Genomic DNA, 26,351 nt, shown 5'->3' with positions numbered 1-26,351 from the left:
GCCCCAATCCAGTCGTCGTTTACGAGAGCGAAGGAACGGCCTGTGTGGTTGTTGTTTCTGGCTCGCGGTTTGAAAGTTTTTTTTTTTTTGCACGTACGGGCACGTACTAGTAATAATAATGAGGACAACTCTTACCTGATGTATTATGATGCTAACAATTTGTATGGGTGGGCCATGTCTCAATCTTTACCTTATGGAAAACTTAAATGGGTGAAAGAAAAACATTATGAAAAAGTTTTACTTGACATTGTAATCTCCTCTCAAAAATAATTGGATGAAGCTGAAGTTGGATATTATTTTGAGGTTGATTTAAAATATCCAGAAGAACTTCCTAACAAACATCAAGACCTACCTTATGCCCCTGATAAAGAAAGTCCAAGAAAAGAATGGTTAAGTGATTACCAACAGTCATTTAATATAAAAGGTAAAACTACTTACAACATTAAATGATAAATAAAGTTATGTTTTACATCAAAGGAACTTGAGACAATATTTATCTGCTGGGTTGAGTGAGAAAAATTCATCGAATTTTGAAATTTAAACAGTCATTAGTTTAAGAAATGTATTGATTTTAATACAAAAAGGAGAACAGAAGCAAAAACAGATTTTGAGAAGGGCTTTTATAAATTAATGAATAATGTTGTATTTGGAAAGACGATGGAAAATGTTAGCAATCTACAAAACATAAGACTTTCTACATCTTGGAAACAGGCTTCAAAGTTAATTAATAGACCAAGTTTTGAATGAGCGGAGGTGTTTTCAGAGAACCTTTGTGTTATTCATTTGAAAAAAAAAAGAGTATTGAAATGGATAAACCTATTAATATAGGAACATCAATTCTTGATTTGTCAAAGTCGTTAATGTATGACTATTACTATAATAATTTAAAATTAAAGTACAAGGATAATGTGCCATTGTTATATATGGATACAGATAGTTTTATATTAGAAATTAAGACAAGTGATGTATATGAGGATATGATTGATAATATTGATATGTATGAAACAAGTAATTATAAGTCTGATAGTATGTTGTTTTCATGAAGGAATAAAAAGGTTATTGGTAAGTTTAAGGATGAGTTTGGTGGTAAGGTCATGAGTGAATTTGTGGGTTTGAGATCAAAGTCATGCTTTTATGTATACTGATAATAATAACATTGAAAGGTGTGATAAGAAGCTAAAGGAAATAAAGAAAAATATAATCAAGGAAACAATAAACTTTAAACATTATTACAACTGTTTAACCTTAAAGAAGGAAGAGTGCAGAAAAATGAATACAATAAGAAGTTATAAACATCAATTATATGCAGAAGAGATAAATAAGAAAGTATTAGGAGCTTTTGATGATAAAATATATATTTTAGAGAATGGAATCAAGAGTATCCCTTATGGTGATAAGTGTTAAGGGGTGTCTTTTTACCGATTTATAAATGACAGAACCAAGCAATAACCAAACCAAAGAGTGGAGATGTAATCAACTTTGGTATTTAAATGGGAAACATAAAGAATGTAAGAAATATCAAATAAGCCTTATTGAAGAAATAACCGGGGTAAAAGTAAATAAAACAAATAAGCGGATAAATTTAATTACAAATAAGTTGGAGGATGTAAAGGAAAAAAATTAATATCCTTGAATGGACTGAAAACTTTGCTGGTTATCAATTGAACAATGGAAAAACAATTTACTACAATCTCAAAATGATATGTGGCTCAGGAGGTGGTCAAATAAGAACATTGAGAGAAGTTTATCATTTTATTTCTGCTCAACAAAGACACATAAACCAAGAACCAAGTTCTAAAATAATATTTATGAATATACTCGATGGTGATGAATGTAATCGGAAAATTAATTTATTACCTCGAATAGAACATGAACAAATATTCATTGGATCACTTTGAGTGGAATGAAAATATAAAAGGAAACCAGTAAGTCTCAATTTAACATGTGCTCAATGGGCCTTGAGTCAGAGAGTCGGGGGGGGGGGGATCAGTTTCAATTTAACATGAGTTTGTATGGGGGGGAAAATCAGTCTCAACTTAACATGAGCTTGTATGGGGGGGAAATCAGTCTCAATTTAACATGAGCTTGTATGGGGGGGGGGAGGAGAAAATCATTCTCCTGTTTTAACCTGATGGGCCTCGAGTCATCGAGCTTCCCCTATTCATTTGTATGGGGAGGGGGAGGAATCAGTTTCCTGTTTTGGGCTTTTCCGGGCTTGATTCAGAGTTTTCCCCCTTTTCCCATTCATTTGCATGGATGCCTTAGAAACCCCATTTATCCTCTACTCACGTGGTACATGTTTACCTTATAGCCGACGGTGGTCCGCTCAGAGGACCGATCTATCGGTCGTGATTAAAATTAGCAAATATGGTGCCGTTTCATGTCACCTCGTTTTGTCAATGGTATTGTACACGGCTTCAACATTTCGCTGTCAACGTGACACCGGCAATGTAAGTGTTTGTAAAGGTTAAGATGCCATAATTACCTCCACAAAACCACGTGAGAATCCCACAACTCGCTGTTAAAAGTATTAGGCCATTTTTATTATTTTTTTTCTTAATAAAACACCAGCAGAAGTCCATGGTAAAAATATCATGAAAAAAATTTTTTTTTTTCTTGTGGTGGTTGAAAGCTCAAATGAGAGGTTAAATGTCTTACCAGCAAATAAAAAATATCAGGATTGACCGAGACAGCGGTCTGTTGCCTATACACCACCTAGGTTCCATTTTGTTTATTTCTCTGATTGAAAAAAAAAATCTAATTTTCTCGAATGTTTGGATCAATTTTAAACAACATTTAAATATTTCTGTGTTTCAACATTTCAACATTTCTGTGTTTCAGGATGGGACTGACAGACAGACACAGCATTAGGCTATCGCATTTTTCAGCCTACAAGTAGATACAAAACGAGACAATTTGGCTAGTTTTCTCATTTTTCTTTCCTTCATTCATTGACGAGTCGATTTAGAGTGTGACACGAAACTAGATCAACTACAGGAGTTAGCAAAACTATCAGTCAGAACAACTGAGGTGCTAATTCCTTCCTGATACACACAACTCATTGATAGCTGTGGTACTTCCAGGGTCATTAATATTAATGAGCTGTTTTGTGCATATTATTTGAATTGCTTTGTGAGATGACCTTTCCGATAAATCATGAATATAAATAGTTTTTCAACACGTTTGTTATCATATAGAGACACAGAATCTATCATATAGAGGCACAGAAAGGCACAGATAGCACATTACATTTTGTCGCAGTTCACGACTAATAAACATGAACACCTGATACATTGCAACACAAGCACTCGATGTTTGTTCACCTCGCTTTGCAGCCACGATTAGCCTTCTTGGTTTTCTCAACACAAGATTAGTCTTCGTACAAACACGGGATTCATATTGATCTTCGGTGCTCCAATCGCACCATCCAGCAGCACTTCGGTGGCAAATTCACTCCAGATTCGTCACATGGCCCGTTCAACCGCTCGATTGGAGATTTCTCGATTCCAGATTCACTGCACGACTCACCCAAAAGTCCAATCAGGAGGAAGAGCTCCTTATCGCCCTGGGCTTACCTCCCCTTTGCCTTCCCAACCCACCCATTATTCAAGCAACCCGGTCGAGACGCGATCACACGTTCGAGACACAAGATCCTCCCTGTAACCCCTCCACTACACACCCGCACCTCTACTCTCCGGCCAAGCAATGTCGGTCCTATATTTTGGGAAGTACCCCTATAACTGTTAATTTAAAATGTCCATTTGTGTATATCATGTGTGTTCTTTATTGATTTGTTTAATATTTTTCTCCAATATGTAGTTATGTTATGGTGACTGAAAATGAGTGCTGGAACCCCCCCCCCCCCACTAATTATAACATTACATCCATGGGAATATCTCGTCTGTATAACATCGTACTTTTTAGGAACGCATCCACAACGTTGTGGAAACTTTCTATGGTGTTTTAAATTAACAATTATTTCAGTCAGAGGGGGGTTTTGTCCACGCATCCACAACGTTGTGGAAACTTTCTGTGGTGTTTTAAATTAACAATTATTTCAGAAATTTTCACTTTTCAAATGAATGTCTTAAGTTGAGGCCCGGACTTCCCGGGAAAGGAAGTGTCTTGTACGCCAAAAAAAATACGGTGCATAACACGCATCATTATCACACCTTTTATTTATCAAAATGTGCCAATACGACAATAAAAAAAATTAAAAAATTTATTTTCAGGGTGGCCCAAGACTTTTGCATTGTCCTGGATGTATAAGCATTTTCTAGATTGGCTGTACATGAATTGTTTTTGCACAAATTTGGGATGAATAAGAGTTTGCTGTTTGGTCAAGGAGTTATACTTGCTTCTCTGCTGACCAGCATAGGGTTTGACTCCGAGGGCTAGTCTCCAGTACTTGGTAAGTATGTTAAGTCAACTTGTGTTGACTGATACTTCCATCTTGCAGTGACCCACAATCGGCTGGTTTATGGGGATGGTAAACTTGTGCTCCGAGTCGAGATGCATCCTGATTATTGAACTAAAACTTTTTAACCCTGAAGGATTCAGAGCACAGTGTATTCTTCAAGCTCTTGAGCAGTATGCTGATAATTTTGAATTGTGCAGATAGTCCAGCACTGCCCTCTTGTAGACAATGTGGACAAGAAACAGAAAACGAAATCCTTACTCTTGACTTCGACAGTACCCTGAACTTTGTTTTGTAGCACAGTGGGATATTAAAGAAATCCTGGGTTTTGTCCATGCAAACACTCTGAACATCAATCAATTTTGTCCAACATGCTAGGCAGGCAGACGAGGTTGATGTTTTTACCCATGTGGCAGGCAATGGTACTGTTCCCCACCACCAGAATCTGATGTACCAACTCGCAGTCTTCAGATTTGCTCAGGTAAACTGTCTGTACGAGCCTCCCATAATCCATCTCCCATAGGTTCAGGCAGCCGAGTCCACAGGTGACCAAGAGTGAGTCCGACACGACCCCAAAGCTGGGGCTGCAGCCCGGTTCCTGCAGGCATGGAAACAAATTTAATGGACGTCACATAAAAGGTCACGTTTGAGTGTCATTTCAAAAGTTTATACACAACAATTTATGGGAAAACTAAATGGTGACAGGAATTCCAAAAACATGCTGAACAAGACTCCTCGAATGACACGGCGTAGGGAGTACATCTCAAATGCGGCGTACTCGAAAGGAAAGAGCAAGTGATTAACCCCAGTTTGAACTCAAACTGATGATTCATAGACAGGGTGCCACATTGAGTACACCGTCCTTCAGCAGAGATATGAAGCTGGCTGTCCCCTCTGCCAGCATTGGTGGATGTTAAAGATACCATTGGATATTTCCAAAGAATAGGTTGTCCGATAATGCCACCCTGCTAAAATTCCCTTCCCAAATCGACGGGTGTGCTCTGGAGGTGGGGGCAGCAAAGCGGTGGCATTATTGGCACCTTGTAAACGAGCAGCCAGGTGTTGTGGATGCAAGATGTGAGAGAGAATCGGCACAGGCCAAAGCAGTTAGCAAATTTCACTGTGATTTTGGTGAACAGGTAAATGGCATGTGAAATGAATTCTTAACTCGGTTATGCAGGTGCAGTGCTTTACCTGCGGGATCGAATAGAGCAGAAGTGCTGTTTGCCGGTCCCAAATGCAAGTTTTGTCATCTATACCGGCACTCACAACATAGTTAGGTGTGCAGGTGAGTGACAGTATGGATGAACGATGGCCGCGCATGTGGTTTACTTTGCTGCCCGTAAGAGCATCCCATAGAAAGATGATTCCATCTCTTCCTCCACTGGCCAGTGTCATGCTCTGAAAATGCAGCACCAAAAGTTTGTCTGCCATGAAAAAAAATGCTTTCATGAAACTTATCATCATGCCAAGCTACAATCCCTGTAATCACGATACCAACTCACAAAGCCAATAAAGACAATGTCATTGAAGCTGCCGGATTCAACTTTGGTCTTTTGATGTTCCACATAAGTAGGCAGTGATGACAACCTAATTGAACTTGCTCAAAGGAGAGGATTATTTTTGACATCCTGGCTCTCAACGCAGTATTCTCCCTCTTACCCACTCCCATTTCCCCTCCTCACTCTGAGGTACTTAATTCTCGGAAGGATCTCTGCATTGAAGAAAGTCATGGTCGCAACAAGAGGTGGTGGCCGAAACGTCTCCATGTACCAAATTGAGGTCAGAATGTGGATTGATAACATGATATCTAACATCTGACCACAAAACTTTACGTTGAGAACACATACCCTTTTGATACATGGCTATGTAGCCTTCTCCCCCCCCACCCCTCCCTTCCCCTCACCCCAATCCAGAAATTGTCATAAGAAAAAGCAAGAGGTCAAACACTTGCTCAAAATTATTTCACCCATAACAGGAATGTACTGTACATATCAACACGTCTGTGTGTTGATGGTTTGCTTATTTAAACATCAACAACAATAAGAGCAATCAGAGATTGCAAACCCTTGCCAGGACTTGTGGTGTGTGCTATTTGTGTAGTGTTGTTGTGTATTTTGTGTGGTGTCTGCATAGTTTTGTGTGGTGTTTGTGTACTGGTGTGTTAAGTAATTATTAACAGACATAATTAGAACTGCCACTTTATAAATGTTGGCTGACTGGTTCAGCCATTTCAGACAATATTTTTGAAGGCTTTTTAAAAAAAATAATATGGCTGCCGAATCACGTGACTGATGACATCATCCAAAAAAATTTTGTGGACCATTTTATCCCCAGATGACCCTCAAAAATTTTCATACTGATCAGATGTGGCGTTCTACATATGCAATTATGACATCACAACGAAGGTACCTATGACATCATTAAAAAACAAGCTCTAATGAGCTAAGATCCTCGTTCTCTTAATGATGACATCACAAAAACGAATATGACGTCATTGTGATGTATCAGGTTTGCGATAAAATTATCTGTGCTAATGCCCAGCTTGATTCCCGCAAACAAAATTCAGCTTGCCTAGTTTCGGATATAATGGTATCGGCGATTTCCATTAGCGGCGATATTATGACGTCAAATTTTTTTTCTAGGAAGTATTTCCAAAATCGGAGATGGTTACTGCCTGTGCGTGGGCTTTCTTCATATACATGGCAAGTTTCACGAAGATCCGATGAAAACTCTGGGTTTTTAAACAAAAAATGTCAAAAAATAGGAATGACGTCATAAAAATTGATATGACGTCATAGTGATGTATCATATGTGCGGTAATTCATCTCTGCTAATGCCCTGTTGACTCCCGCAAACAGAATTCAAAAAGCTTGCCTAGTTTCGGAGATAATTTTTTATATGACGTTATAACTTTTTTTTCTTGGAGGAATTTTCAAAATCGGAGATGGTTACTGTCTGCGCAGGGTATTTTTACATGTATATGCCAAGTTTCAGGAAGTTTCGATGAAAACTGTAGGCTGCGAAACAAAAAAAGTCCACAAGAACAACAACGTAAGTAAGACTTGCAGATCCTCCACGAGGATCTAAAAATTGCACTCATTCCCCATGAGGAGTACTTGCTTGGTGCCAAGTTTAAATTTTTTACTTGGTGTGGTTTCAGAGATACAGAGGTCCAAAGTTTTTCCGTTTTCCAATATGGCTGCCACACCACATGATTATGATGTCATAATTATCATTAAAACATTCCACATGAGTAGTCGCACCTATGGTGAAAATTTCGTTTCAATCCAAAATGGTTGAGTCCACATTTATGTTTGATTTCTTCTCCCAATAAAATGATTAATGTTTTATATATTTTTAAATTGTGGATTGCGTGCACTAGCGCAGAGACAAAGTAACTTACTCACATTGGAATCGCCATTATGGCTTCAGTAGTTATTGAGGTAGGTCGGGCTAGAGTTTTACATTGTTTTGAGAGGGGAAGAAGCAGAAGAAGCAGAAGAAGAAGAAGAAGAAGAAGTAGTACAAATATGGTTCAAAGTGATCTCCACTTGTGGAACTTTCACAATTTATTTTGGCATCTTTTTAAGTCTTGGTAGTTCAGCAAACACTCGAATAAATGTTATGGCTTTTGAATGCTTATCACTTCACTCAACAGTAGTTTATGAGTGTATTGTGGACACATTTGAATGGGTGGCCATTTCTTTCCCATATCATCTCTCTATATGGAGTACTGCAATACTCCTTGATATAACGGGAAGAAATTGAATGAGTCACAGACGTAGCTTCTGAACGATCTTTATAGTGACAAGCTTTCGGCCAAATAAGCTTTCTTCTTGGTCTACAAAAACAGCAGGCATGCCTACGAGATCATGATACAATATCGATACATTATATTCCACCGGTCAAAAGTTTTAGAACACCCCCATTTTTCAGTTTTTACTGAAATTTAAGCAGTTCAAGTCCAGTGAATAACCTGAAATGGTGCAAAGCTAAGTGGTAAACTGCCAGAGGTTAAAAAAAAATAGTTTAGGTTACCATAAACTGAAAAATAATGTAAATTTCAGAGTTGTTAAAATAAAAAAATTTCAGAGTTCCCTTTTCAGGGAACAAGTAATGGGTTAGTAACTGCAGCTGTTCTGTAGCAATTGAAGTAAATTAAGCCTTGAAAGTTGATGCAAACAATTCCAACAGATGTCCCAACTTTTGTTGATTAGTTTCAAACCCTCTGTCTGTATAAAAGTAGTGTTGGAACAGACTGTGTTGCTACACCCTCTGAAGCATTAGTTGGACAATATTGCACTGTAGGAAGTAGTATATTGCCATCATAATGGTGAGAAAAAGACAATTGACAAAGGACGACAGACAGACCATTATAACCCTTAAATGTGCAGGTCTTTCCTTTAGAGAAATTGCAAAGTAAGCCAAGGTGTCAGTGAGTAGTTTCCTACACCATCAAAAGGCATTTGGAAACTGGAGGAAACTGACAGGAAGAGGTCTGGCAGAACCAAAGCCACCACACAATCAGAAGACAAGTTTCTGAGAGTCAACAGCTTGTGTGATAGGCGGCTCACAGGCCAGCAGCTTCAAGCACAGATTTACACTGGTTGAAGTAAGGAAGTCTCAGTTTCAACTGTGAAGAGAAGACTTCGAGCTGCAGATTTGACAGGTCGAGTGGCAGGAAGAAAGCCATTGCTAAGATGGCAAAATAACAAAGAGGCTTGCCTGGGCCATGAAGCACCACCAGTGGACTTCTGAAAACTAGAAGAAGGTTTTATGGACCGATTAAATAAAAATTTGAAATCTTCGGTTCATCAGGCAGGGTTTTTGTACGCCGTCGAGTCGGTGAAAGGATGTTTCCTCAGTGTGTGACACCAACTGTCAAACATGGAGGAGGAAGCATGATGATCTGGGGCTCTTTTGCTGGATCCAGTCGGCGATTTGCACAGTGACTGGCACGCTGAAACAAAAGGGCTACCACAGCATTTTGCAGCACCAGGCAATACCCTCTGATCTACACCTCCTTGGTCAAGGGTTCATCGTACAGCAAGATAACGACCCAAAATATACCTCCAGGCTATGTCAGAACTACCTTAGAAGTAAAGAACAAGACGGTAGGCTTCAAATTATGGAATGGCCAGCATAGTCTCCAGACTTAAACCCCATTGAGCTGGTTTGGGATGAACTGGACAGAAGGGTGAAAGCAAAACAACCTACAAGTGCAACACATTTGTGGGAACTTCTGCAACAGTGTTGGGAAGAACTTTCCGAACAATATTCGATTTCCATTGTAGAAAGAATGCCACGAGTATGTTCGGCTGTTATTTCTGCAAAAGGTGGCTACTTTGACGAGTCAAAAATTTAGATTAAATTTTGTTCAACAAAATGATTCCAAGATTTTTTTTTATCTGCAATTGTTTATTTGTTCTCTGCTTTAATTTCAGAGTACATTGAAACACTAAACTGCTTAAATTTCAGTAAAAACTGGAAAAATGGGGGTGTTCTAAAACTTTTGACCGGTAGAGTATATATATATATATATATATATATATATATATATATATATATATATATATATATATATATATATATATATATATATATATATATATATATATATATATATTGTTACATTTGAGGGGGGGGTATGCATTCAAAGGGTAATTAGGATGTTTAATTAGGTATGCCATGCTGTTCGAGTTTACCAGGATCTCGATGTAATAAGTAGCAATTCAGTGGTGATAAGTTGTCTAGTAAATGTTCATTTTTTTTTTTTTTTTTTTTTTTTTTTTTTGTATACCTTGGTCGTGGCTCGTATGAGAGCTAACACACAACTCACAGCAAGGAGGCATGAGACAAGAGGGGCGGGAGTGGAAGGGACAAATCATTGGGGAACAGACACAGGTGAACTGTGGAAGGGAGAGGGATGGGGATGGGACGGGGAACATGGCGAGGAGAAGATGGACATTACAGGGACTTTCAGGAAGGAAAGCAGGAGAATTGAAGGAAGTGGGCTTGGGTGGATTATCGGGGGTAGAAAAGATCGAGGATTTGGATGGGGGAAGATAAGAGGTGGTGGTGAACAGCTGATTTGAAAGCCTGGAGGGAAGAATGGGAAAGAATAGAGTGAGGAAGTTTATTCCAAAGGCGGGAAAAAAGAGGAATGAAAGAGTGAAGATGAGCAGTGATTCGTGATTTTGGTAGTTTTACCAGAAGGGGGTTGTTGGCGGACCTTGAGCGCCCTGTGGAAATGTGGTTGGGACAAATCGCAGAGAGAGCAGGGGGGGCAAGGCTGGAGAGGAGTCGGTAGAAAACAGAAAGACCACCGACCATTTCATTTCTTTCTGAAATGTTCATTTCTTCAAAGGGGGAAATGATAATTGTCACGTAATTAGATAGGGACACGGGATAGGGTAAGTGTGTCTGCGTAAACCCCTTTTGGTATTCTCTGGAGACTGGCCGTGACGTCACAGGACAGTGCAGCGGATGGCTCTGCCCCGTGATCACGATTGGCGGAAGGCGACGGCGGTGGGCCAATAAACGGCTCGATTGGAAGTGACGAGACCAGGAGGATAAAAAGGTTCTGTTCGGGGTCGAAAAGGAAGAGGAAGAAGATTACAACCAAAAGATCGTGTTTTTTTTGGTGGGGAGGCTGTTGCGCGGGGAGCATCCTGGTTGTTGTGCTGATTCGATCGTGTTCTTGATCGTCTCTTGGAGCCTTGCTGAGCCTCGTGCCTCACCTTGGTTGGCTCTGGGGTTCTGCTGACTCGGAGTACGGGGTCGAACGGCGGGCGGACCTGCCTCCCTCTCCTGCTCGCAACTTGGTGCCAGAACTGGTTCCCTGGCGGCTGTGAGAGGACTTGGGCCAAGACCAGGAGGTCGACAGCACCACGGTTTCTCCTGCCCCCCTGACGAGAGTAAGGCCAGCCCGTCCAACGCCGATCCAGGGACAGTTGCGTCCACACCACGGGCCAGCCTGACCACCAGAAATAGCTACGTTGTGTGTGTGTGTGTGTGTGTGTGTGTGTGTGTGTGTGTGTGTGTGTGTGTGTGTGTGTGTGTGTGTGTGTGTGTGTGTGTGTGTGTGTGTGTGCTTGGCGCCTTAGAGGGATTGAGATCTGTATATTCATTGGAATTGTCTGTTTTTCCCCACGCCCGATCCCACACCATCCCGTCGAATCGCCCCGGATCCCTCTTCTTGCCGAGTCTTGTTATTTCTGGTAATAATAAAAACGAATAAACATCATCAACTCAGTGAAAAGTGACTCGTGCCACCTTCCTCGTCCCGTTTGCGGTAGAGCGATTAGAACCGCCATGTTTGGGTTATAAACAAATAAACCGCCTCCATCGTTTCGGCTCATTCTACGTTGGCAGGACTGTTTAAGTCCCGTGGACGTCACAATATATATATATATATATATATATATATATATATATATATATATATATATATATATATATATATATATATATATATATATATATTGTGTTTGTATGTAGATATGTATTTGTGAGGTTGAGGCTCATGGAAGAGCAAATTTAAATCCATCAATGAGAAAATTGGCTCATATAATCCTTGCAACAGTCACTGAGACTGATGAAACATGCTGGATTAATCTTGTCCATAATAATGTCTGAGCCTAACCTATGGAACGTAGATGCACTAAGCCAACACACCAAGCCAGAAAGTCATCTCTGCAGCCATGTGATATCGCTTCTCAAAACAAGAACATTTGTTTGGAAACATTTAAAATCCTTTGTTTTTCCACCTAAATTAATATTACAAGTAACCTAGGATCACTACTACCCTTTTCATGCCATCTAAAGTCGAATTCCACTTCTGATTGGTCTGTTGTCTGACTCTGTAAAAGTTGTCAGACTTTAATAACTTTGAAACTTAATTGTTTAACATACATTTGTAAGTGAATTCACATAATCTGTTTGTTCTGTTCCAACGAAGTTAAACTGAAAACAATTGACCCTGTTTTCAGATTATTCAGAAAGCTATTCTTTCTCCTTCTACTTTGAGATAATTAACAGTTGGTGTGCTGTTGGCCACGATTGTGGCCCATGTCATTGTTCAATAATTATCTTTATTGTCTGTTCCTATTTGTCGGCATGTTTGTTTGTTCCTATTCCTTTCATGATTGTGGCCCATTGGATGTGGGCATGTTCAGCACAGTCTTCAATGATTGAATTTTAATGTATTCCATTCTAGCATGTTTGTAAAGTCAATGTTTATTGTCCCAAATGCTGTAAAAATACCATATGTTCATCTCGCATACTGGAAAAATTCAGCACTGAAATAGTTAAGATGGTTTAAGACAAACGTACCTGGTCCATGTACGCTGTAGTAACACCTGCTTGATGGCCACGCAGTGTGAATAGACAGCACGAGTCCTCAAGCTTGAATATCTGTAGATGAACAGAATAACTTGTGTTGAAGTATACTGTCTGCTTTAAAATATGAAATAATGAAGGAGGTTTGGTGTCATGCTTTGGTCAAACAGACATTATCAAAATTTTAAAGGAATTATCACTACTACCCTTTTCTGCAATTCTTTATTGTACATAGACAAGTGACTCCAAATACCCTTAATAGTTGTGGCAAACATACCATTAATACCTGTAAAGAACAAAAATGACTTTGCTGAAAATTTTACACAGCAAACTGAGATTTGACATTTCCAGGCCCATATATATATATATATATATATATATATATATATATATATATATATATATATATATATATATATATATATATATATATATATATATATATATATATATATATATATATATATATATATACACAACCTGTAGCACCAGTAGCTATACAAGCATAAAACGGCATCAATAAAGCAGTAGTAAAAACAGGCTTGGTAGGATGGCCTACAGATACATACACTCACCTACCTCTAAGCTGTCTCACCTGTGTTTGAATCTCAGTCCAGCTATAAACTGTCATCCTGATGTTTCACAGGTAGGGTGATTTATCGATATGTGTGACGTTCCATCTCCTGACATTAGTTAGTGGGTGTTAAAGATCCCACGGTCTCCTTCGCAAAGAGTAGGCCAGCTATCGTCAGCACCATGAAGAAATTTCAAAATCCTGCCCTAACCTACAGGGGGCACTGCATCAGTGGCATAGCTGCACTCCCAGCAATGGTGCAACCAGCTACCACAGGCTGCATATGAAATGAATGAATGAATGAATGAGCAGTGGAAACCACACCAAACAATGTTAGCCTGATTTGCATTCCCTTCTGAGCACAACTTGTAATGCTGGGATCTCATGGTCAAATTTACACGTACAGTACTTTACTCACTCTGTCGTAATGTCTTTGTATTCAGGTGAAAATACACTGATGTGTCCCAAAACTGTCTTGCATGTGATACACATGTACAAGCTCCTCCATGAGCCTTAAACATAAGAGGGAAAAAGAAGAATAACATTCTGATATTGCATGTGGAGTGTTACTTTGAGAGTGTGATCTTCGCTTGCCGTAACGACACGGCCAGCAGCGACGCGCAGTGTAGTGATAGGCTTGTGATGAGCAGGGCACACAGAATGCATCAAACGGAGGGAAATGTCAGTGGATGGCCTAACACTCCCCATATCTGCAGAACATGCAAACCAAATGAATGAATGAATACGTTTTCCTTTTCCGTGAGCCTCAATACCTGTATACAGGAGGAGGATTAAAAACAGGCACGCAAAAATAAAATAAAACTGAAAACTGGGTTCCTTCCATTAAGCTTTATAGACAAGGTTTTAAATCATTTATTTGGCTTTTTCATCAGAGCAATTCCACTAAGATTAAAGGATAAGTTTCAAAACATTTCAATGCCCTGTACAGGGATACATCCAGAGTTTAAAAAAGACAAAACACGAGGTTTTTGTTTTCTTTACCGTCCCTGATGAAACAAATAGGACCAGACTCAATGGCATAGCGGTTAGAGCATCCGCTCCGAGTGTGGGAGGTCGGTGTTTCAAACCCAGTGAGTCGCATGAAAGACTTACAGTGGCTTGCAAAAGTATTCAGCTTCCTCCAAAGTTTTCCCATTTTGATGCCACCTGAGCTTATTACCTCTGCCACCAAAGGTGAAGGTGGTTATGTTTTTACCACTCTCTGTCTGTTTGTTTGTCTGTTTGTGTGCAGGATATCCAAAAAGTTGTGGACAGATCCGGATGAAATTTGGTGGGCACGTTGGGTGTTTGACACGGATAAACCGATTACATTTTGGTGAAGATCCGGATGCGGACCTGGATATGAGAATTATTTAATTTAAAAAGTAATTCTTTCCCATTGAGAGATAGGGCCAAAAACGATATATAGCACGATATTTCAGAAATGCATTGGGCCAGATATGTTCTCATGGATCAGGCATTGCGGGGCAGAGGTAAGCGCTCTACTGAGTGCCCTTCTAGTTTCATGATGCTTTCAAATCAAACTTAATATATAGTCTTCACAAACTACTCCAAAGTGAAAAAGCTAAAAAAATGAAGATAAAATGTGAATAAGTTGGATTAACAGAAAATCAGGTGATTCTCAGTTACATATGTATACTGTTACGAATCTGGTAGCCATGAGCACTCAACGTACAGGTCCTAAAGCTCAGTTATTTCGATAGGTAAATGTGGATAGATCGCTCCCCTTGCCCTTGTTTAATGGGTAATTAAATGTTCATGCGCTGCGGAGTTATTTTGAGTCAGGGTTTTCTTTTATTTTTACACCACCAACATCAACTACAACAACGCCAGCATCACCCTCACCTTCACCTCGCTCTGGCCGACGCCATGGTGGGCGGAGTTCAAGGAGGAGCCTCACGGTGGCCCTTGACCAATCAGCGTGCTACGAGTGAGGTGGCGGTGAGAAAGGCGTGACGTCACCACGCCCCCGGGCCAATCGACGGACTTGCCGCTCGTTTTGGTCAATGACAGCGACGAGCGATTCTGCATGCCAAAACCGTCCGGTGAGGGAGAGTGGGGAGGGGGAAGGGCGGAGGTGGAGGCGTCCCCCCCACCCCCCGGAGAAGGGTGAATAGGTCGCAGCACGATCGGATGAAGAGAGATCTTCCTCCACAAGAACCGCAAGTCGGTTGCGCGCCGTCTCTCTGTCGGGGAAACGGTGAGTCTTTGAGATAGTTGATGACCATTGAGCAGGCAAGGCTGTGGTCAATCTGACGGGCAGGTTGAGCAAGTGTGGAGTTATCAGCCCTCGCTTTGACGTTCAACTCAAAGACATGGAGAAGTGGCAGAGGAACCTCTTGCCTTCTGGACAGTTTGGGATACAGAGGAGAGTTTTGGTTGCCGGGACGAGCGCTGAAGGGAGCTCTGAATTCTATCATTGCATCTCGACGCTGGCCTGGTTCACCCATGTCAGCCGAACCACATGAGGTGGACAGGTCCATGTCCTTCTGGGTATCTGTGTGTGTGTGTGTGTGTGTGTGTGTGTGTGTGTGTGTGTCTGTCAGTGGGCCCGTCTGTAAGTAGGAATTGTTTAAGTGCTCTTTGCTGTACATACTTGCATCTCTATCGTCAGAGAACTCTGCTTCTTGCATGCTCCCCCCTTTTCCCCATTATAAATAAATACATTTGTTAAATGTATCAGTTCGTTGCCGTGTTTCTTCCATTGGCTTAGCATGGCGCGTGTTGGTGAATTACAAAGGCTGTTGCCGCCGTAAATGTACATTTGGACCGACGGGACTTCGACAACCATCCACTCGGGCTGCGCACGGGTCGGGCACGCTAACGGCTTGACTTGACGAGTGCCGTCGAGGGTGTGAATACTCGGTAGCTCGCCACGTGGATCTCTAGGTATTTTGATGATTGGCAAATAACCTTGTACCACATGGTGGAATTATTGACTCTTCACGGTCCGGTAAGGGACCCGTACCTGTCGGAGTTTTCCGAAAGGTATGATCTAGATTCTGGGTGTTCGGTAGAGTTGACCCTACTGCTCCACCTAGCGGTCGTGCTCTCAACGGATACCCGGCCCGCAACAATACAACCATTGCAATTTATGCCAATGAGACATGGAAGAGAAGAGCAAAGGTGTCATCAACTGGACGTATTCCATCAACATTGCTTACGCAAGATTCTTGGAATCACATGGAGAGACCATATCACAAACAAGGAAATGATAAAGAGAACTGGGTGAAAGTGCATCTCACATATCGTAACAGAAAGAAGGTTGAGGTTAGTCAGACATATATTTCGTCTCCCTGATACCCGCCATGCCAGAGTAGCCCTCAAATTAAAAGGAGACAAGGTCGCCCAAAAAAGACCAGGTGAAACTCTTAACGAAGACCTGAAAACAAGAAACACCACACGGATGACAGCGAGAGAAATTGCTTTGGAGCGGACAAGATGGTGATAATTTGCTGCCCAATGCCCAACTGGAGACAGGAGGAATGAAGTCTAAGTTTTCAACCCCTTTGCCTAATTAACCCAAAATCACTTCAGGAGTAAATTAGAGGGGGAGCACTCGGTGGAGGGCAAAACCTCCGCCGCCAATACTGCTCGGTCACTCAAGTGAACCTGATATCCTATGCATTCAATTTAACGTCAACAGTGATCACAGAGTTATAGTTTGCAACTTTCCCTTTTACTTTTAACTTTTACATACTCAATTCATTCGTCATAACTTGATTCCTTGAGACAAATTTATTTTACCTGGGGAATATACACCTGAAGTTCCAAAATCAGCCGCAATTATAATTTTGGCATGTTTTTTTTGTTGGAAATCACTTATAACATGTAGAAATGCAAAAAAAAAATCGAAATTTTGTTGAAAAAAATTTGCAAAAATTTTTTTCTCTAACAATTTCTTTTTTTTGGGGGTGGGGGGGGTGGAAATCACTTACAACATATAGGAATGCAAAAAACAAAATCGAAATTTTGTTGGAAAAAAAGTTGCAAAATTTCTTTTTTCTCTAACAATTTTTTTTTTTGGGGAGGGGGGGGGGTTGGAAATAATTTCAAACATGAAGAAATGCAAAAAAAAAATATCAAATATTTTTTCAAATTGGCAGCCAGAGCGGCCATATTAGATTTAGGACCAAGTCCAAAATTTAATGCCATGATCCTTGGACCAGACCTCACCCCCCCCCCCCACCAAGTTTCGTCGAAATCCGTCGAGGAGTTTTTCCATAATACTGTTCACAAACAAACCAAACAGAAAGGGGTGAAAACAGTAACCTCCATAAATCTTCGAAGATGGCGGAGGTTAAAAATCGAAATTTTGTTGAAAAAAAGTTGCAAAATTTTTTTTTTCCTCTAACAATTTTTTTTTGGGGGGGGGGTTGGAAATCACTGAAAACATGTAGAAATGCAAAAAAAATTTTTTTCTTTTTTTTGGGGGCGGGGGTTTGGAAATCACTTAAAACATGTAAAAATGCAAAAAAAAAATTTTCTCTAACAATTTTGGGGGGGGGGTTGGAAATCACTTAAAATATGTATAAATGCAAAAACAATTTTTTTCTCAAACTTTTTTGGGGGGGGGTTGGAAATCACTTAAAATATGTAGAAATACAAAAAAAAAAAAATTTTCTCAAACAACTTTTTGGGGGGGGGGGGCGTTGGAAATCACTTAAATACGTAGAAATGCAAAAAAAAAATTTTTTCTCTATTTTGGGGGGGGTAACAATTTTTTTGGGGGGAGGTTGGAAATCACTTAAAACATGTAGAAATGCAAAAAAATTCTCTATTTTTTGGGGGGGGGGGGGGGTTGGAAATCACTTAAAACATGTAGAAATGCAAAAAAAAAAAAAATTCTCAATTTTTTTTGGGGGGGGTCCAAAATTTAATGGCATGATCCTTGGACCATACCTAACCCCCCCCCCCACCAAGTTTCGTCGAAATCCATCGAGGAGTTTTTCTGTAATACTGTTCACAAACAAACAAACATACAAACAAACAAACAAACAGAAAGGGGTGAAAACAGTAACCTTCATCCATCTTCGAAGATGGCGGAGGTTAATTATTTGTTGAAAAAGTTACAAAATAAGTGTAATGGGTTCCACCTGCAAGTAATTATTGGTTTAACTTAAAAATTAAGCTCCCCCACTTGTCTTAGGAGTTTTAAGGTGTAACTCACTTGGTCAAACAACAAGGCAAACATGAAGACCAAGCAGCTTTCCAAAGAAGTCAGACAAAGTGGTGGAGAAGCATTGTTCAGGAGAGGGTTATAAGATGATATCAAAATCACTCATTAACCCTTTGAGTACGGGGAAATCCATCATTAGAAGTGGAAAACGTATCATTCCACCCAGACTCTACCCAGATCAGGTCGCTCATCCAAACTCAGCAGCTGGGCAAGCAGGAAACTGGTTTGGGATGTCACTGTAAATCCAACAATGACTTTGAAAGATCTCCAAGGCTCTGTCTCTGAGATGGTGGTCAGTGTTCATTAATCAACAAAATCCCGTTCCCTTCACAAAGCTGGCCTCTATGGTCAGGTGGCAAGAAAGAAGCCACTAATGAAAAAGATGCATCTAAAAGCTCATATAGAGTTTGTGAAAAAGCATCTTAATGATACTTGATACTGCTGGCATGTGGAGAAAATATTTGCGGTCAGACAAGATAAAAATTTGACTTTTTCTAAATTCAAGGCATTAGGCCTGGTGCAAGCCAAATACTGCACATCACCAAGTCAATAACACTCCTAGTGTCAAGCATGGTGGTGGCAGCATCATCTCATAGGGCTGCTTTTCATCAGCAGGGACTGGCAAGTTTGTCAGGATAGAAGGGACAATTGACGATGCAAAGTACAGGAGATTCCTTGATGAAAACATGCTTGAGTCAGCCATGAATCAAACTGGGTAAGAGATTCACATTTCAGGACAATGATCTGAAGCACAAAGCTAAAGCCACACTGGAGTCGCTGAACATAAGAATAAAATAAATGTTCTGAGTGGCCCAAATGAACATTTGTGGTGAGACTTGAAGATTGCAGTCCATCAACGATCCCCATCAAACTTGGCAGAAATCCCTCCTCAACTCATGAGGCTCCCTCACTGAGAGTATCTGGTAAGTAGGATCAGCATCAGGAAACCGAGCCACATGCCTATAGAGTGGAGCTGACGCTCACAGACTATGCAGGCCGACGGAAAAAATCTCATCAGAGTCTCTCTCAGCAACCGCTCGCTGAACACAATGTCTGACCAACGATAGCCAAGGATTCTCTGTAAAGACCTGGTACCGAAGGAGTTAAGCCTCCATCGCAGGTTCCTGTTCAGAGTCCAAGTCTCACATCCAAAGAGCAAAACTGAAAGCACCAAGGACCTGAAGACTCAAACTTTTGTCCTCCTCCACAGGTATCGACAGCACCACACCCCATGATCCAGGGAATCCATGACTCCCCAGGCCCGACCCAGACGTCCATTGACCTCTGGCTCACAAAATGTAGACATGAATATCACTGCCAAGGTAAGTGAATCTCTCCATGACCCAAACATCCTCACTACAAACAGGTACAGACAAGATAACAGCATCCAAGGTGTCATTGACAGCCTTGATCTTAGTTTTGATTCAGGAAATCAGTAATCCCAGGGGCTCCAACTCCTCAAACAGTGCCTCGAGGGCCCCATAAGGACATCCAAAGTCTCCGCAAAGATGATTGAATCATTTGTGAAATCAACGTCAGAGATCTTGACATTCCCAAACGATGCACCTCAACTTGATCTCTCGGACATCCTCCCAATAATGCAGTCCGTACAAGCACTGAAAAGTGTGGGGGCCCGGACACACCCGTGACAAACTCCAGTAACAACTGTAAGTCAGAGGTGGAACCACCGCACCTTACAGCACTATCAGTACCAGAGTAGAGTGCAGACATCAGATTGATCAGTTTTGGTGGCACCCCATGAAGACCAATAATTAATTCTCCAGAGGGCATCCCGATTCACCGAATCAAACGCTTTACAGAGATCAACATAAGCTGCAAGCAGCCCCTGCCGAAACTCTCATCTGCGCTCGGTGAGGACCCAAAAAGCAAGGATATGGTCAATCGTTGGCCTCTTTGGTCTGAAGCCCGAATGCTCTGTGTGCTGGTGCTCAAGCAGATGGCGACACACCCTATCAATAATTATCCGAGCAAAGACCTTGCCCGGCACGAAAAACGGCGTCACCCCTCAGTAGCTGTTGCAGTCCTGGCGATCACCCTTCCCTTTCGAGAACGGGACACCAAGGCTCCTCTTCCAGTCAATTGTGATGATGCCTGTGTTCCAAACAGAGCAGAGAACTGCATGCAACAACACGAGTATAGCATTTCCACCAGCCTTGAGAAGTTCAGCATGGATGCCACAGATCCCAGGAACTTTCACCCCTTTTAACTGGTTCACCACAGCCTGGGTCATAGTTGAATGGGTCAGCCTGGTACAGCCACTCAAAGTACCCGGCCCTGCGGGACTTCACTTTGGACTACTCTGCAAAAGCCCATCACCTTCTGCTCTAACTGCAGTACACTGAGGGACGGGCTTGGAGTAACGCAATGCGTGAATTCCCCTGTGAGCAGGATGAGAATCACTTGACCGCAGGTGATGCTCTACCCCTCACAGATTCCTCGCACATAGGCCTCCTTATCAGACCTCAGCACTCGTTCAGTTTTATGCCTCAACTGCCTGAACAGCTCAGCTCTGCCATTAAGCCTGGCCTGGAAACTCCGGTCCATGGTATCCAGTGTCCCTTGGGAAACAAAGATGTTCGTCACCTGACGGTGGGTTCCTCGACATCCACCGACAACATCAAGTATGGTAGTCTTGAAGGCACTCCACAACTTTTCAGGATTCCCCAAAACACCTCGACCCCCTAAATCCCCACTCAGCCTGTTCGCAAACTCAACTATCCTCTCATGCTTGAGATTGTCAACATCCAGCCTTGACTGGGATTGTACCTTTCTCCCAGATTTAAGCTGCAACTTCAGAGTTGCTGCAACAAGCCTGTGGACGGTATTGAGGAAATGAGCACTGTAGATGTGGTAGCCCTGCAGTTCTGGATCATCCTCCAGCGACCATCAACGAGCACACGGTCGATTTCTTTTGCCACACCACCAGCGTTGGAATACCAAGTTCAGCGATGAGCCTGTGGGTGCTGAAACCATGAACCAGCCACCATAAGTCCATGACTTCTTGCAAAGTCAAGGAAATTACTGCTATTCTGGTTCACAGTTGAGGACCAACATATGTCTCTCAACCATCCATATCAGTGCCAGTCGATGCATTGAAATCCCCAAAGACTAGAAGAGAATCTTGGCTGGAGCAATGATCAGCAACGGACCAGAGTGCAGCATAACATGCCTTCTTTATAGTGAGATCACTCACCTCAGTCGGACCATTTATAGAGACCAGGGAAATGACACCCAAGGAGTGACGAATCCTCAGTCTCACAATATGCTCATTGACCGGTGTTATCCGAATTATCATGGGAGTCACCTGATTGGACACAGCTACAGGAACCCCTTGGGTATGGTAACCACCAGAGTGACCAGATCAGTAGTAGGTGTAACCACGTGCCATGATCTTACCAATATTCGGTCTCCGAACCTCAGAGAGTGCTACGATACCAATGTCCAAACGCTGGAGCTCAGATGATAGCAGAGACAGGTTAACTTGAGGAGGCCGCTGTCTGGTGGGCGACACCTCAGAACCACCCTGACACACGCACCGCAATCTGACCCAGGAAGTTTAACCCTGTTCGTTTCCTCCTATCATAAAACAATGGGTGTCCCAAAGGCTTTGCCCCAATCCCGTCATCTGGTGAGCTGCCCTGCAAAGGACAGCTGAACAGGAGGTACTCCCATGGGAGTGCGTTTCCAGTTTTCTTTGCGTTTTTTAAAATATGTTTTGCAGAATGAACTGTTTGATGTTGGTTGGAGTGCAAATCCTGCCACCAACCTCCTTGAAAAAGGTAACCCAACTGCAGGAGGACATCTGCAAACACAGTTGGGCACCGGATATGGATGGTCGTTGGCTCTCTATGAGCTCCACTGCCCTTTGAGGTAGCATGTATTTATTTATTTGAATTTTAATCAATCTTACAACTACAGATTAAAGGAGCATCGTAATCGAACACTTGTTTTGAGTTTGCTATTTGTAAAATGAAATATCGATCAAGATAATCATGAGGGAGAGCAGTCATTATCCATCTTGGTTTTTTTGGATTATGGAGATGTGAAGAGAAGACCTCCAGAGAAACAAACAGGTGATTATTACAATATTTCCAGAGAGAAATTGCAATGATCTTCAGCGTAAAAAAAAAATTCACTCGGCAATTGAGAAAACACATTGATACGGCAAACGGCTCGGAAATTGGGTGTTATTTCACAACACCTCACTCAGGACGACGGAGCACGGACCACTCGCTCAGGACGACGGAGCACGGACCACTCGCTCAGGACGACGGAGCACGGACCACTCGCTCAGGACGACGGAGCACGGACCACTCGCTCAGGACGACGGAGCACGGACCACTCGCTCAGGACGACGGAGCACGGACCACTCGCTCAGGACGACGGAGCACGGACCACTCGCTCAGGACGACGGAGCACGGACCACTCGCTCAGGACGACGGAGCACGGACCACTCGCTCAGGACGACGGAGCACGGACCACTCGCTCAGGACGACGGAGCACGGACCACTCGCTCAGGACGACGGAGCACGGACCACTCGCTCAGGACGACGGAGCACGGACCACTCGCTCAGGACGACGGAGCACGGACCACTCGCTCAGGACGACGGAGCACGGACCACTCGCTCAGGACGACGGAGCACGGACCACTCGCTCAGGACGACGGAGCACGGACCACTCGCTCAGGTCGACGGAGCACGGACCACTCGCTCAGGTCGACGGAGCACGGACCACTCGCTCAGGACGACGGAGCACGGACCACTCGCTCAGGACGACGGAGCACGGACCACTGGCTCAGGACGACGGAGCACGGACCACTGGCTCTGAATTACGTGGCATGGCAAAAGTGTCCGCAGTGAGTGAACGATTCGCTCAGAATGATATAGCACGGTACCGCTATCAACCATCGGGTGCTCGGCAAGTGGCTTAAGCACTCAAGCAAGCACTCCAATTAAATGGTTGCTCAAGAACGGCTGGCCAGGCTGTGGCTGCATACCATATTGGATTCCTTTAGCTTTAAAACCGGTGTTCATCACACACACAGCAGTTAAAGAAAAAAATTAATTCGTTGAAGTAATGACTTTATCCACAAAAAGTTGCTGTTTAACGTAAAACAACCCCTGAAGATATCGTAAAGTTTAATCACCCGTGAAATAAATATTGCAGATCATCCACCACGTTGCCTGCTCGTCTGTGCACACATCACGTGGTACATTGTTTGTGGTCTGCGCATAACATCAATTATAACTTTTTTTCCATCTGTTTTTCAAGAGATTTGCTTCGATTCCCTTTAGCGCACCTCAAAAAACTCCAAAAATATAGACACATCTGGCAGATGCTATGGATAAGGAGCTCCTCTGGGGGAAAGGGCTGCCAACCATAGGAGCAGGCCCTCGCTGCTCCTATGGTTGACAGCGAGTTCCCCGGAAGCAGCGGGGGAAAGAAAGTGGCACTTGTATACATGGAAGAATTGCATTGCTCAGCCAGTGGGTCACCCAGATAGCTCAGATGGCAGAGCACTGGTATGTATGTATGTATGTATGTATATACATATACATACATGTGCACATGCAACAAGGCCCACCCCGATCGCGAGTTACCGCATTGCGGTTTTACTCCATCGCAGTTGAATTATTGGGTTAAATGTGCCGATCGTGGCATGGGTTCCTCACTCTATCACGGTGTGGTGCAAAGGAATACACAACCCAGCATCTCCGTCTCACCTCAACAGACTCAGTTGCTCTTTCGATATCATGCCACACGGACTGTTACCACATGGTATCGTGTGACTTGGTTTATCACGTGATATAGTTTATCTCATAACACATGATTTAGTTTATCATCATGTGATATCGCACGGTTTAGTTTGCCATCGTGTGATTTAGTTTGTTATTGCGTGATTTAGTTGAATTTAATTCAGTGAGCTGATATGAAAATCCTCTTCAAATTCCAAGTCAATCAGATGAAATTTAACAATTTTAGAAATGCGGCCTATATTGACCTTTTGGCCGATGTTCCCCTCGAAAATAGTTGGTGGTTGACTAGAAATTTGAAGAGTGGCGGCAAATCAAATCCCTGAATTCAATTGGATGAAAATTGAGGATTTTTGAAAAATGGCCCGTGTTGACCTTTGGCGTATGTTTACCTCAAAAGAATGACCGGTATATCACATGGTCACGCCACATATGGTAAAGTTTCAATTTCCTCTGCTTAACGGTTTTCGATGTACGCTCTTAACAAAATGCAGACACGTACGCCATATGTATGTTCACTACCGATCGCTCAACCATGACTTTCGCTTCTTGAGCACAGGGTAACTACCATCTCTCCACATGGCATCGTGGAGGTGGTTTGACCACTGACCGTTGCCAGAGGGAGGCAGTCTTGAGGGTGGGGAAACGATGACAGACATGACCTAGTGCGAGTGATTCATCGGTACCATATTTCGCTCCCAGAATGAGCGGCTATTACAAGTGCAATTAATTGGTGAAAACGAATTGCAATTATGATGAAAAAGCTGTATAATACGAGTTAGATGTTTTAATTTCAACACCCAGTTTCGAAACATGCAGAATTTTTTTCCCCCACAGTGGAGCACAAAGTACCACATATTGAACAGTGTTATAGGTCATTGTTATTCTTGAATAAGAGGTCTAAGGAAAATAAATAAATAAAGAAATAAACAAATAAATAAATAAATTTAATTAAACAAAGAAAAAGAGAAACCGAGGAAAGCATACCTCCTCTCCAAGTTTGGTTCTGCAAGTTGCTGTTTTCCAGGAGGAAGAAGTCCACCATCCCATCGATCCGAGCAGCCACAATGCTGGAATAACAACAAAAAATCTTCACTTAAGCTCTCAAATTGAAATTGAACCTTGTCGTCAGAAATCAATTGGACGCCATTTGTTGAACATTATTGAACTACATTTGATGTGGAAGATCTTATTTTACTCAAACGCCGTGCCCTTTCTCCTATCCTCACATGGAATTTATTGGGTTGGAATATTTGGAAGGCATATATGGAGTGATAGGTGGGGAGTAGGGTGAATATAGTGATTCTGGCTCACTTTCCCCATGTAAAGTGACGGGATTCTCAGCTATTCATATTTTTTTTCCCCTAAAAAATAAACCCCCTTTTTATCCCAAGGTATATTTATTTGTCTGTTTTTATCCCAAGGTATATTTATGAGTACCAGTTGTACTGGGCACGCTGTATGCCCCGGTTAGAATAGGTGTACCATATCCCTGTGTGTCGTAAGAGGGGACCAGTGTTGCGTCAGGAAGGGCATCCGGCGTAAAACCTATGCCAAATCATTATGTGGACAACAAAACGAATTTCCATACCGGATCGGTTGAGGCCCGGGTTACCAACGACCGCCACCAGTACCGGTGGTCATCAGGGTACCAGTGGAAATTGTGCTACTGCTGGGCGAAGGAGGAGAAGGAGACGGGGAAGGCGAGTCCGGAGGCAGTGGGAGAGGGGGAAGGGTATAAGTGTGCAGGTAAGAGTTGAAACTCTGAATGTTGGGACGATGACTGGCAAAGGGCGAGAGTTGGCTGATATGATGGAGAGAAGAAAGGTGGACATACTGTGTGTAAAAGAGAGCAAGTGGATGGGGAGTAAGGCGAGGAGCATTGGAGGTGGTTTCATACTGTTCTACCATGGTGTGGATGGGAGGAGAAATGGTGTTGGGGTAATCCTGAAGGAAGATTATGTCAAGAGGGTATTGGAGGTGAGGAGAGTGTCTGACCGAGTGATGAGTGTGAAGTTGGAAATTGAAGGGGTGATGATGAAT

The 26,351-nt window shown here is 42.3% G+C and overlaps 1 protein-coding gene across 2 annotated transcripts in view; it reads right to left on the bottom strand.

Annotated features, from left to right (window-relative positions):
* Positions 1–2,521: 2,521 nt before the first annotated feature.
* SCAP (SREBF chaperone) overlaps positions 2,522–26,351 on the bottom strand; it is a 119,102-nt gene continuing 95,272 nt past the window's right edge. The window contains exons 19-24 of one of the 2 annotated variants that reach the window (XM_085890551.1): positions 25,296–25,378; positions 13,905–14,044; positions 12,755–12,835; positions 5,612–5,818; positions 4,823–5,015; positions 2,522–3,515 (exon numbers count right to left, since the gene is read on the bottom strand). In XM_085890551.1, coding sequence (XP_085746677.1) covers positions 3,478–3,515; positions 4,823–5,015; positions 5,612–5,818; positions 12,755–12,835; positions 13,905–14,044; positions 25,296–25,378 — 742 coding nt within the window. In that variant the 3' untranslated portion in view covers positions 2,522–3,477. Of the gene's footprint in view, positions 5,016–5,611; positions 5,819–12,754; positions 12,836–13,904; positions 14,045–25,295; positions 25,379–26,351 lie in introns of both variants that reach the window. The other variant, XM_085890550.1, reaches the window with a different exon arrangement.

This window comes from Eptatretus burgeri, chromosome 8 (assembly GCF_056783735.1).
Source record: "Eptatretus burgeri isolate ZD-2024b chromosome 8, Ebu_testis_v1, whole genome shotgun sequence".
NCBI lineage: Eukaryota > Metazoa > Chordata > Myxini > Myxiniformes > Myxinidae > Eptatretus > Eptatretus burgeri.
The sequence above is the reverse complement of the archived record's forward strand: the minus strand, read 5'-3'. Positions and strand labels throughout refer to the sequence as shown.